This window comes from Synchiropus splendidus, chromosome 19 (assembly GCF_027744825.2).
Source record: "Synchiropus splendidus isolate RoL2022-P1 chromosome 19, RoL_Sspl_1.0, whole genome shotgun sequence".
Lineage (NCBI taxonomy): Eukaryota > Metazoa > Chordata > Actinopteri > Syngnathiformes > Callionymidae > Synchiropus > Synchiropus splendidus.
In genome coordinates, this window is record NC_071352.1 from 2,715,284 (window position 1) to 2,727,330 (window position 12,047).

General features: G+C 43.9%; 2 protein-coding genes across 3 annotated transcripts; one reads left to right on the forward strand and one right to left on the reverse strand.

The window, feature by feature from the left end:
• The first annotated feature begins 4,364 nt into the window (after nt 1-4,364).
• nosip (nitric oxide synthase interacting protein) lies at nt 4,365-6,980 on the forward strand. Its single transcript, XM_053852695.1, has 8 exons — nt 4,365-4,598; nt 4,956-5,061; nt 5,135-5,216; nt 5,297-5,432; nt 5,777-5,910; nt 6,389-6,576; nt 6,646-6,754; nt 6,814-6,980. The coding sequence occupies exons 1-8, from the start codon at nt 4,529-4,531 to the stop codon at nt 6,883-6,885; spliced, it is 897 nt and encodes a 298-aa protein (XP_053708670.1). The 5' UTR covers nt 4,365-4,528; the 3' UTR covers nt 6,886-6,980.
• On the reverse strand, nt 6,962-11,937 carry rcn3 (reticulocalbin 3, EF-hand calcium binding domain). Of its 2 annotated transcripts, none has more exons than XM_053852694.1 (8): nt 11,897-11,937; nt 9,735-9,992; nt 8,815-9,008; nt 8,515-8,687; nt 8,392-8,452; nt 8,242-8,333; nt 7,831-7,938; nt 6,962-7,202 (listed from the first exon to the last, which is right to left on the reverse strand). In XM_053852694.1, exons 2-8 carry the CDS (start codon nt 9,947-9,949, stop codon nt 7,095-7,097), a joined length of 951 nt encoding a protein of 316 aa, XP_053708669.1. In that variant the 5' UTR covers nt 9,950-9,992; nt 11,897-11,937; the 3' UTR covers nt 6,962-7,094. The 2 variants fall into 2 exon arrangements, with proteins under 2 accessions (XP_053708669.1, XP_053708668.1); XM_053852693.1 differs by lacking the exon at nt 6,962-7,202 and adding an exon at nt 7,312-7,674.
• Nucleotides 11,938-12,047: the final 110 nt, after the last annotated feature.

Consider the following 12,047-nt stretch of genomic DNA (forward strand, 5'->3'; position numbering starts at 1 on the left):
TCAGATGCAAGGTGGATCAGTAAAACAAATACAAATAAAAGATTAAAACGGGAATTCATTTTTACATTGGTGATAGAAAAAACCTTGATATTATTTGATGGGAATATATTGATATTGTACAATACCCAAAACCAGTGGAGTAGGGACGTTGTGTAAATCGTAAATAAAAACAGAATACAATGATTTGCAAATCCCTTTCAACTTATATTCAATTGAATACGCTGCAAAGACAAGATACCTAACGTTTGAACTGGTAAACTTTGTTATTTTTTGCTAATATTAGCTCATTAGGAATTTGATGCCTGCAACATGTTTCAAAAAAGTGGCAAAAAAGGCTTAGAAAGTTGAGGAATGCTCATTAAACACTTATTTGGAACATCCCACAGGTGAACAGGCCAATTGGGAACAGGTGGGTGCCATGATTGGGTATAAAAGCAGCTTCCCTCAGTTCCCAAACGTTTACTGAGTGTTGTTAAAAGGAAAGGCGATGTAACACAGTAGTAAAAATGCCCCTGTGCCAACTTTTTTGCAATGTGTTTCTGCCATTATATTCTAAATTGATAAATATTTGAAAAAGAAAATAAAGCTTCTCAGTTAAAACATTAAATACCTTGTCTTTGCAGTGTATTTAATTGAATATAAGTTGAAAGGGATTTGCAAATCATTGTGTTCTGTTTTTATTTACGATTGACACTGTGTCCCAACTCCACTGGTTTTGGGTTTTGTAATGTCCAGAGGGATTCCACACAAGCGAGAGTAGGATGTATTCCAACGGGTCTTTATTTCACCACAACACCGAACTTCTTCACGCTTGTTGTACCGCGCTCGCACTTCCCACAACCCCCAGCAACTCCGTCCCGCTGCCCCTCCCCTCTCTGACACACTTCTGCAACATCACAGCAAACAGAACACCGCAGATCAACAATAAAACTAACTATTTAACAGATATTACAATATAATGACTTGAGAAAAGTAAAATATCCATTATTAAAGATTTTTTTCATTCTGTAAAAAGTGCAGTGAGGTATTTGGAAATATTTTCAATAGAAAGACATTCAGAGATTTTTTAACATGCAGACCTGCTCCAGTGTGTTCACAGTCCAAAGGTATTAGCCGTAAAACAGATGAGTAAATTATCATTAAAACAAAAAATACAGAGGACCACAAATGTGAATTTCCACTGTTCAATATTTAGCACACACAAACAACTGTTTTGCACCGTGTGATCTAAGTATGCAGACGTGGCTTGTTAATTTCCACTCATTTAAACATGATCATTTTCATGTTTATTTTGCAACAATTCTTCCAGAGATTTCCTGGTGCGGCCATCCCAGTTCACAGTCGGGTCGCACACAGTTCACAGTTCAACCTCCCTCAGCAGCGTCATGCTCTGTCAGGAGGAATGCCAGCTCTTATTGTGTGTCTTAAGTGGCGGCCGGGGGAAGTGAGCCTTCATATCCTGAACCTGGGTTAGTTGCTCTGCAGCCTGTTTGTATTTGTCACAGTCAACCGGGACCTGGGAACTGTGGAAGCCTTGTCCTCCTGTTGCAGACACAGGTTTCACAAGACACTGGGCAACTGGATCACAAACAAGGCAGACGCTGCAGCAGTTTGCTATTTGATTTTTGTCTTCCTCAGGACGCCGTAGTTGCCTGTGTAAGTTGTCTGTAACGTTGGTCCTTGATGTTATTCTTAAAGGGAAAAGGCTTTTCAACGCGTACAATTCCTGTTATGTTACATCAGGTATGATTGCTACTCACCAAATGAAACATGTACTTAGAATTTTTATTTCAATACTTTTTATGTACATTACAGACCTCGAATTAGCTGTATTATAGCCATGAGTTTCTGTTCTTAAAAAATGGATGAATTTATTATTATTTAGAAAATATGTCTAAAAAAATTGTGTTAGAAATGATGGATGAATATGCATTTCATAATCAACTTATTTGTTTTGTTATTTGTCATTTTAAATTATATATTCCTCTAAAAATTATTTTTTCTATAATAAGGTCAAACTCAGGACATTCAGCAGAAAACTAAATCAAAACACTATATTTCTGCTGCATTGTACTCAGAACAAGGTCAAATAAAAGACTTTTCTGTCAAGAATCTGGTTTGTGATTGAATACATACATTACTGTCCTTACTGTAGTCCATAACTTTAGTACCTAATAAATCACTTGCTTGCTGACAGAAGTGGAGGGGAAATGATCTTAAGAAAAGTACAAACACGTTCCAGGTAAAGGCAGAAAAAGGTTCTCCGCCTGACCTTTTGGCTCAGTCGGTCCAGGACTCGGCACGGCCCCCCCCAAACCGGTCCAGCGTCTGTCTGGGATCACGACACTGGTACAAGGATTGGGAGTGACCAGACCAAGCACAGATGAAGGCAGCAGGTGACCACAGTGCTGCTCAGCAGACCTGGAGGAGCGGAAACAACCAACATGTAAAGATAGATGGCAGATTGTTTGAAGAAGCTTGATGCACGGACACTCACTGACAAGGGTTTCCTCGGCTCCGCCAGCTCCCGTGGTCTCCCTGTCCAAGGAGCGGACCCTCTATCTATCCTCCTGTGCTCCCTCCCCCCCGTCCCTCCATCACTCCTCAACACAGCGTGGACCAATGGGCAGCAGGGCGACTGGGTGAGGCCCTTCCTCTGTGACAGGAAGTCAACTGCAAACACCCAGAGAGCTGGGCTGGCGGGAGACCGCGGTGGAGACAGGCGAGTAAAGAGATGCAGATGTTTGATTGCTGTAAATAGAGGCTGAGGGGTCAGGAAGAGGCCAACACCAGACTCATTTGCTGTTTCTGAACTCTCATGTTGTGGTGGAGACGACACACACAACTTGTTTTTTTGGGGACCCAGCCTCTACCGCTAAACCTAACCATCCAAAACACACGGTTCACCTCGAAACCAAACTATAATGACACAGGTATTTTGAAGCCCTCAACCTCAATTTGAGGCTTAACCTTCTGGGGTCCCCACAAAAGCTTGAGGTCCTCAGAAGAATCAGAATCAGAAAGCTTAATTATTATTTATTTTCATTATATTATATTGTTATTATATTGTTCCCATGAGTAAAGATAAACCAGGCACACTCACACACACACACACACACACGTTTCCATGAAGCAAGGACCTGCATGGCTGCTGGGCACCAGGATGGGCCGAGTGCTGATGCAGCGATACTGGGCAGTTCATGCTCCCAGACTGGAGATAAGTTTGGGGTGTGCCCAGGGACTCTTGTTTATGATCTTCTGATCCCAATTTTTATCTTCAAAAACCACCCATGAAACACATCATTTACTGGCTGCTCCACAGTGGCCCTTTTAAGCGTCTCTAGTCTCATGACTTGGGAGGCAGCATGGAGATAAACTGCGTTTTTGGGCCCCCGGTGATGAGGGCCCTGGTGCGGCCGACCTAGCTTGCATCACAGCGACGTTGGCATATTGTCAATGGAAAACATGAAGCAATAGTTTGTGGGAGCAATTTTCATCTGCACTTATTTCCCTCCGGCGTTTCTACATGTTGATGGATGGAGCTTGATTTGTGTTGGGCGTGGGGTCTGCTGACAGGAAATCCACAGTCCCATAGGCAGGAAATGCTGCTGTAGACCGAGTGAGAAGTAAACAAGACGTGCTAATGACCCTGCTGCTGCAGATCACATCTGCTTAACAAGCTGTCTTTCCAAATCATGTCAATGAGGTTTGCACTTCACATTTCCATCTGTTTTTATCAAACAATTCAAATAAAAAGTAGAACATGACATGTATTTCGCTCTGATTTTACATTTAAATGATACAGTTTTTGTGCAATATGAACACTTGATTCTTATGATTGTAAATTATTCTTTAAACATTTTGCAAAATATTAATTTACTGCCTTACATCCAGTAAAATCATATTTGTCTTGTTTGAAACTCTGGACTGCAGTGTCACAGATGTGATGAGTATTTATATTGATGATACATTCGATTTTCTCGTTTGAACGGTTGAACCAGGACCTCAGTGCAATGTAATTATTCGCTTTCATGGAACAAAACACGGTCCTTGCACTCTCCTGAAGCCACATTGGTCGACAAAACTACTGTACAATGCAATCACAAAAAACTATTCTAATATGACAACCATATAATATAATGCATTTTCATCACACTACTACAACCCTCAGTTTAAACTTTAGTTCTGAATTGAAGAAATGTTGCATTGTCTCACACACTTCGTTTCTTTTGAATTGAGAAGTAATTCCCCCTTTTCTAAAACGTATAATTGACATTATAATTTGAAATTATGTTCTGCATCACGGTCGGTTTTCAAAAACTGCACTCTTCCTCCAATCCACTAGACGGCGCCGTTTAAGTGAGTCTGCGCGGAAGCGGATGTTATCGGCGTCACAGGAATAACACACGAATGTTGCGTTCCTGCTTCATAGTTTAAGTCGTTGTATCAGTTAATGCGTTCGGAATTGGTTGGTTGTCATCATATTTAGTCCTGTTTCCAGTAAGTTCTTGTTTTAGTTTCATTCACGATGACTCGCCACGGAAAGAACTGCACTGCAGGAGCTGTATACACGTATCACGAGAAGAGAAAAGACACGGGTAAGGTTTGTTCTGAGACCGGCCTTTTGGAGAAGATTCCGAAAATGCTCGTTTAAATGTGTTCAATCAATCACAGACCTTTTACGTGTTTAATTTTTTTAAGCAAAATGAACAAATTTGGCAATGAATTCGGGCTGCAAAGAGGAAGAAAGTGTAATGGAGTATAAACAGTTACTGTATATTCACTACACTTGACCACCCGCTTTGTTAGGTGTTAGGTGAGCAGCAGACAAATACGACACATTTTGTTCAGCAAATGGCGCAGAGAGATGATGATTCCCAGATTGTTTTGTTACGAAATGACTGGATGTTTTCTCAGTTTCTTGAGTGAAGCATTTAACCCTTGTATGTCCACAGCGGCGTCAGGATACGGGACACAGAGCATTCGTCTGGGGAAAGACGCTATAAAGGACTTTGACTGCTGCTGCCTTTCCCTGCAGCCTTGCCAGACGCCCGTGCTCACGTGAGTAACCTGCACACACCAACCCACGGTGTTCTCCTTCAGCGGGCAGCCATCTTGCTCTTCATGTCTTCAGGCCCGATGGATACTTGTATGAAAAGCAGGCCATCCTGGAATACATTCTTCATCAGAAGACAGAGATCGCAAAGAAAATGAAGGTAAGTTCAGTGCGACCCTCCAGTGATGTCGGTGGGTGATAGTTCCTCTGGCACCTCGACCCCTTGCTCTCATTCTTCAGGCGTATGAGAAGCAGAAGAAACTGCAGAAGAGCAGCAGTCAGCTCGAATCCAAGTCAGAGGAAAGAGAGAAAGTTGAGAAGTTCAAAACCCGAGAGAACAGCATCGTGTCCAAGCCCATCAATCCCTTCACTACCGGTGTGTATGTCTCAGTCTGAAGAGCCTGACCAAGTCAGGATCAATAGGATGACTTTTTCTTGTTTCTTTATTGTTCCTTTGAAAACTGTTGCCTCATAGACTCCAGCCAAGCAGGTTTGAGCAACTCCAACTTGCTCATCTTAAGTGAAATTCTGGCAGAACTTCCATCATCTAGAAGAACTCATAACTCTGAATAAAACCTGAACTCGGCTTACAAATTTATCTCAACTTTCTCGTGGGATGAGAGGTAGAAGATGGTGTGTGAGTCCTGCTCTCCTCCAGCATGGTCCCCTCTGCTCCAGTCCTTCGCTCAGAAGACTAACAGCAGGTCTTGTTTGTCTCAGGCGAGCCCAGCAAGAGTGAGGTGAGCGCGACTGAATCGTCTGCTTCAACCTCCGCCGGGTCCAGTCAGGCCCTGCCCAGCTTCTGGATCCCTTCCTTGACCCCTGAGGCCAAACCCACCTTGGTCAAGAAACCTGTACGTATTGTTGTCTTTGTTTTGATTTCTCTCATTATTACTATCTGACCCACTGGGGGGCGCACGTGAGCCTTTTTGGGGGACCCACAGTTATACACAATGTCATCTGTTATCTTACTGAACACTCAGTTCTATATCCTCGCATCCAGTCGGGTCCAGAGTGAATCCAGAGGCTTCACCAAGGGATGTAAACCGTTGGTGAGGCTCGAGGCCATGAAGCCAGACTGGAGCTGGCCTCACTGAGTTCTGGATCCACATGGTCAAGTCTCATTTGTCATGTGAAGCTAAAGATGGAAGAGGAAGGAGAGGTTTTTCCTTCCTCTCAGTGAATCACATTTCTCCTCTAGCAGGCCTGAATACGTGTGTGAGATGTGTCTCTCTCGTGTCAGTGGTGTTCTCAGATCCCTGCCGACCCACTGGGTCCAGGTGTGGCCAGCTCAGACTCGGCCTGCAGTGACAGCTGCCTCCTCTCTTCCAGAGCAAGACAGTGCTGTGTCCCATGTCAGGGCGTCCCATCAAGATGAATGAGCTCATTCCTGTCAAGTTCACCCCCATCGATCCCAATCTGGACCGAGTGGCTCTGTTGACGCGACAGGACCGCTACGTGTGCGCGGTGACCAGAGACACGCTTGGCAACAGCGTCCCCTGCGCCGTGCTCCGCACCTCGTGAGTGTTGGGCATCCCCATCAGCTGGTACCCGCAGACCCGGTCTGAGAGCGGTGTGTTCTCCTGCAGGGGGGCCGTGGTGACGCAGGAGTGTGTAGAGAAGCTGATCAAGAAGGACATGGTGGACCCAGTGAGCGGAGAACAGTTGAGCGAGCGGGACATCGTCCCCCTGCAGAGGGTGAGTCTCCTCAGCCTGTCATGGCTCAGGTTCAAGGCTCTGACCTGTGGTGCCGGCAGGGAGGGACGGGTTTCGCTGGCTCCGGAGTGGACCTCAGGGCCAAGGAGGCTCGACCAGTCATGCAAGTGTGAGCTGTGCCTCCAGTCCAAGCTCTTCTGGCAGCGTGGCGCGTGAAGCCAAGGTCGTTTCACCTGCCTTTCTCTTGTGTTTCCCAAATAAAGTTTCATTTTTTTTGACTCTCTGTGTGAACCTTTATTGGTCAAAAGTTTTGATGGGCATGTGTCTCTGTTGTTCTAGTTCAGTCGTCACACGAGCAGCTCACTGGCTCCAGAGACTTGGGTCACAGCTCGTCGTGCTCGTCAGCCGCCATGGCGCCATAGTCGGTGACAGTGCTGGTTCTGATCCGGTCTGCCTGGCTGAAGATTTCAGACAGAGACAGGCGTCCGTCCTGACGTGCACAGGGGAGAGTGAGGACACTAGCTACACAGCACACCCAAGCATGCTCGCATGGGATTTGAACCCACAACCTCACTTTAGAAGTTCAGTTCAGCAAAACACCAGTGTAAAAAAAATTCTTTATTTCAGCATCACAGTTGCTCTTCCCAAAGTCACGTTACTCTCGGAGGGTGTGTGTATATGTGTGTGTGTCAGGCGTGTGTGTGTGTGAGACAGCTGGCGTGACAACAGCCCTATAAAACACAAGGACGGAGCAGTCACATACACAGTATGTGACTGATGCTGTCATGTCTGTGTGTGTGTGTGAGAGGTACTGAACCCCATTCAGACCTTTAACCCTGCCCCCATTCACCCACTCAAAGTTCGTCATGTCTCTTTGTGAGATCTTCTCCGTAATTGGTGGCCTGGCTGCCCACAAACATATTCCAGTTGGCCAGAATCTCCTGCTTTGTCATTCGCTCATCCTGAGGATTGAGGGGTGATCAGCACCCACATTCATGGAGGACAGAGGGGAAGGAGAGAGATGTCAGAAATTACTTGAAATTATTGGTTTGATTGTCGTGAGTTAAACAATTCGTGTGTTTGGGTGAGCAGGTGGGGGGAAGGGAGGTGGAGGGTACCTTGTCTGTGTCGGTGTCGTGGATCAGATGTTTGGCCTCGTTGTCAGCGTGGTCCACCTCTCCAGGCAGGACCCACTGACCCACCTCGCTGGCGTCCAGGTAGCCGTCCTGCAGGACACACGGTGACCTCAGTGTGACCTCACAGCCGCCTTCCACTTGAGTATAGTCTGATTTGCATCATGTACTAAGATCTTTTATTTTAAAATGTTGTTTAGAAATAATTTGTTTTGTACAGGTGAAGCTTCATGAAACAGTAGAGCTCAGCAGGTGGCGCTCTTGGTTTACCAGTGAAATGGTTCAAATCCAAAGAGTCTAGCGCGGAGAGCGCCCTCTGGTGGCTCTGAGGAGGAGCACACTGTTTCATGAAGCCTCACCAGCACATCACTACAACCACCCAAAGGCATAGCTGACCTGGTTCACATCCCTGAACTCGGAGAAGTGCTTCCTCTCGGTGAGGACCCAGTCCGGCTCGCTCTCGCCCTCCTCTGGTGTGAACATGTCACCTGCAGGTGGAGCCCAGCGACAGTTGGAGGAACCTCACACTGCACAACCTCTACTCACCAATGTACTCGCTCAGGTTGATCTTCCCGTCGCCGTCTCTGTCTATGTCCTCGATGGTCTCCTGAAGCACAGGGTCACACAATCAGTCCGGGGCCGGCCCGGGAGTGCACGGGGGTCTCGCACCTGGATGACCACGTCCTTCATGTAGTCAAACTCCTCGGGGTGGAGGAAGGCGGTGAATTGCTCGCGGGTGGCGATCCCGTCGCCGTCACGGTCGGCCATCTTGAAGCGCCGCTCGTCTCTGCGCAGCATGGACTTGTACCGGGCCTTGTCCTCCACGTCATCGAACTCCTCATCTGAGAGAAGGACCGGCGTGAGTCACAGCCTTTTCATCTCAGCGTATTTCCACATCTCATAACGTCTGACTGTCGTGGAGGTTCAGACACTGGTGTAATGACTCCCAGCAGCAAAGGAGGGTCTTACTGAGGTAGAATCCATAGGTGGTGTTCTTGTACTCGTCCCAGGAGATCTTGTCGTCTCCATTCTTGTCATAGTCCTTCCAGTGCTTGTTGACGTTCTCCTCGATGTAGCGCCTCTGCCGGTGCTTGATCCAGGAGTAGAGCTCCGGGTGGCTGACGAAGCCGTCCTTGTCCGTGTCAATCCGGTCCACAATCTTCCTGTGAGGAGAGGCAACGTCAGGATGGGGCGTCTCGTGACGCCATCTGGGGGCCATTTATGGAACTGCTGTGACAGCAGGTTTCACCTGAAGCGTTGCTAAACAGCAGAGGCCTCATGAAGCAGTTTCCTCATTCTCAGAGCTCAGTAGGTGGCGCTCTTGGTTTAAAAATGATGGGAGGTATTGGTGAAATGGTTGTTCAAATCGGAAAGATTTAAAGGCAGAGGGCGCCATCTAGTGGCTCTAAAGAGGAGGACACTTTCATGAAGCCTCATCACCATCGCTATGAATGAGTCAAGGAACATGAAAAACAAAATCAAAACTTCAAGCACATTCAGCAACAATAATTTCTAACCTCACCCACGTCAATTTGCATAGTTTTAAAATTAAATTAAATTTTCAATTACGATACGTTATTTTTCATGTCATCTCATATGTACAAAATCACAACAAATATGACTGAATAATTTCTTCAAATGTTCTTCAGTTCTCAGCCCACTAGATGGCGCGCTGTGATCTTCGACTTGTATGAACCATCACATCATTTTTTTAAACTAATGGCACACCATCTGGAGTCCTGGAAATGGTGCTTTGAGAAGCTTCATCCCTCTGTATGGAAAATGAAAAATCTACTTTTTCTTCACGAAATATTGCTCATTGTTCCTGAAGCAGTGCACAATTTGGAAATTTCCAACCTGTGGCAGGGCTGAATCTCAGGGGAACCTACGCCAGTCTGTCTTTGCTTTCCTCAGGGCTCAGCTGATCGAAGGTCTTGGCCTCCTCTTTGCCCAGAAAGGCCTCGTGGTCATACTGGAAACCGTGGGCATCATCGTGGGGACGGTCGCTCAGGTCTGCATGGTGATGGACGCGCTTCTCCTGCGCAGGGACGGCGAGGGCCACGGCGATGACCACGCACAGGGTGGAGAGCGGTGCCAGCAGCATGGTGGCTGAAGTATGCTGAAGTATGATTTGATGTATTTTCAGCCTAAATCATTAAGAAAAAAAATAATTAATAGATTTTTTTGTTGTGGGTTCTTTTTTTTTTATATATATAAATAAAATGTAAATCTCTGTAACAATGAACAAACATGAGTGAAGTGTAGAATTTTATTTTATTTAAAAAAAAAAAACACAGAAAAAGAAACATTATTCTTTTAAAATAAAATTGAAATTAATAAATCTTCATTTTTTGGTTCTTTTTTATGAATATTTTAATATTTTTAATAAAATATAAGTTAATGGAACAATTCCTGACGTGTGTTATTGTGTATTTTGTGTAGAATAATTTCAATTTAAAAGAAGTTAAAAAATAAATTTTTAGGAGGTTTTCAGCAGTTTGGAAGTCATTTTCCACTTTTTTTCCCTTGATTTTTTAAAAAATACAATAAAAAAATAATAGAACAATTTATGAACAAGTATAATTTGATGTATTTTCAACCTTAATCATTTAAAAAAATAAATTAATATATTTTTTGTGGTTTCTTTTTTCAATTGTTTTTATTTTTATATATAAAATGTAAATGAATGGAACAATTCACAAACATGTGATTCATGGTGTATTTTATGTAGAATAATTTGTATTTGAAAAAAAAAAGGAAAATAAGCATTGTTCTTTTAAAATACAATTTTATATTAATAAACCTTCATTTTTGGGTTTTTTTCCCCAAAATATGTTCATATTTTTAAATTAAATTTGAGTTAATCTTATTGTGTATTTTGTGTAGAATAATTTCAATTTTGAAAAGTTAAAAAATAACTCTTTTATGGACTACTGTGCTAATGGCTACAACTAAGGATTCTAGCGGTTTGGAAGTCATTCTCCACTATTTATTTATTTATAAAATGAAAAATAATGGAACAAATTATGAACAGGTTTGACTTGATGTATTTTCAACCTAAATCATAAAAAATATACATTTTTTCTTGTGGTTTCTCTATACAATTGTTATTTTTATAAATAAAATGTAAATGAATGGAACAATTCAAGGACATGTGAGTCATTGTGTATTTTGTGTAGAATAATTTTTATTTCAAAAAACACATTATTCTTTTTAAATAAAAATTTAATTAAAAATATTCAATTTTTGTTGTTCTTTTTTCGAATATTTTTAATTTTTAATAAAATGTGAATGAATGGAACAATTCCTGCACATGTGTGTTTTGTGTAGAATAATAATAATATTGGACCACTGTGCTAATGGCTGCATACTAGGATTCTTCCCAACTTTGGAGCATTAATAACCTCTACCTAGCTCCGCCCCTTCCCTGTATGGACCGCCATCAATCGGGCTCCATCAAACTCGACCTCTGTCATGGTGAGACATCTTCATCCAATCATGAGGCGTTTGGGGCGAAGCCTGCATTTTTATATCGATCGATGACTGATCACTTCAATTCAGTTTTCATTCTCCAGACTTCCAGACGCGTCGTGAGAGGCAGCGCGGCGCAACAGCTGAGCGGAACCGCGCCTCGTGGATTGAAGTTGTTAAGTCTGTTGACTTCAAAGCTTCCACGAATGGAAGCGCGTTAACATGTAATGGGCAGTGTTCGAGTCGTAAGGTCCTAAGACGCTTCCTTAGCAGCCGATCACGACGTAACTGCTTTTACATAACTATACTCATATGACTAAAGAGAACTTCCACACTTGGACATTGAAACTGTTTAATGCAAAAACAAGCGACATAATTCAACAAGGCGGTGAGGAGCGTCGGTGTTTATCATTGGAGACTGAACCTCAGCACAAATCACATCACTTCACTCACTCCTCTTTCCATCACATCACGACCGCCTCTTACAGACCTCTGCACGCGCTACGGACTGAAACGGCCGCACTAAACGCAGAAACACCACCAAAGTAACGTTAGAAGCACGACAACAAAAGTAACTCACCACGTTCTGGAATTCTGGACACGGACAGTAAGTACGCGCTGGCACACTGTACCTTTAAATAACAGTCATGAGGGGGCGGAACTTTGGATCGGCTTGACCAATCGTTGACGACCCAAAAGATACTCCAGCCAATCGTAATAACACGGTAGCG

Coding starts and splice junctions, on each gene's coding strand:
- nosip (XM_053852695.1), top strand. CDS start 4,529: ATGACTCGCCACGGAAAGAACTGCACTGCAGGAGCTGTATACACGTAT. Junction 5,433..5,776: donor CATCAATCCCTTCACTACCG/GTGTGTATGTCT, acceptor TGTTTGTCTCAG/GCGAGCCCAGCAAGAGTGAG. Junction 6,755..6,813: donor ACATCGTCCCCCTGCAGAGG/GTGAGTCTCCTC, acceptor TGGTGCCGGCAG/GGAGGGACGGGTTTCGCTGG.
- rcn3 (XM_053852694.1), bottom strand. CDS start 9,949: ATGCTGCTGGCACCGCTCTCCACCCTGTGCGTGGTCATCGCCGTGGCC. Junction 8,453..8,514: donor TGAAGGACGTGGTCATCCAG/GTGCGAGACCCC, acceptor CCTGTGCTTCAG/GAGACCATCGAGGACATAGA. Junction 8,334..8,391: donor CAACCTGAGCGAGTACATTG/GTGAGTAGAGGT, acceptor CTCCACCTGCAG/GTGACATGTTCACACCAGAG.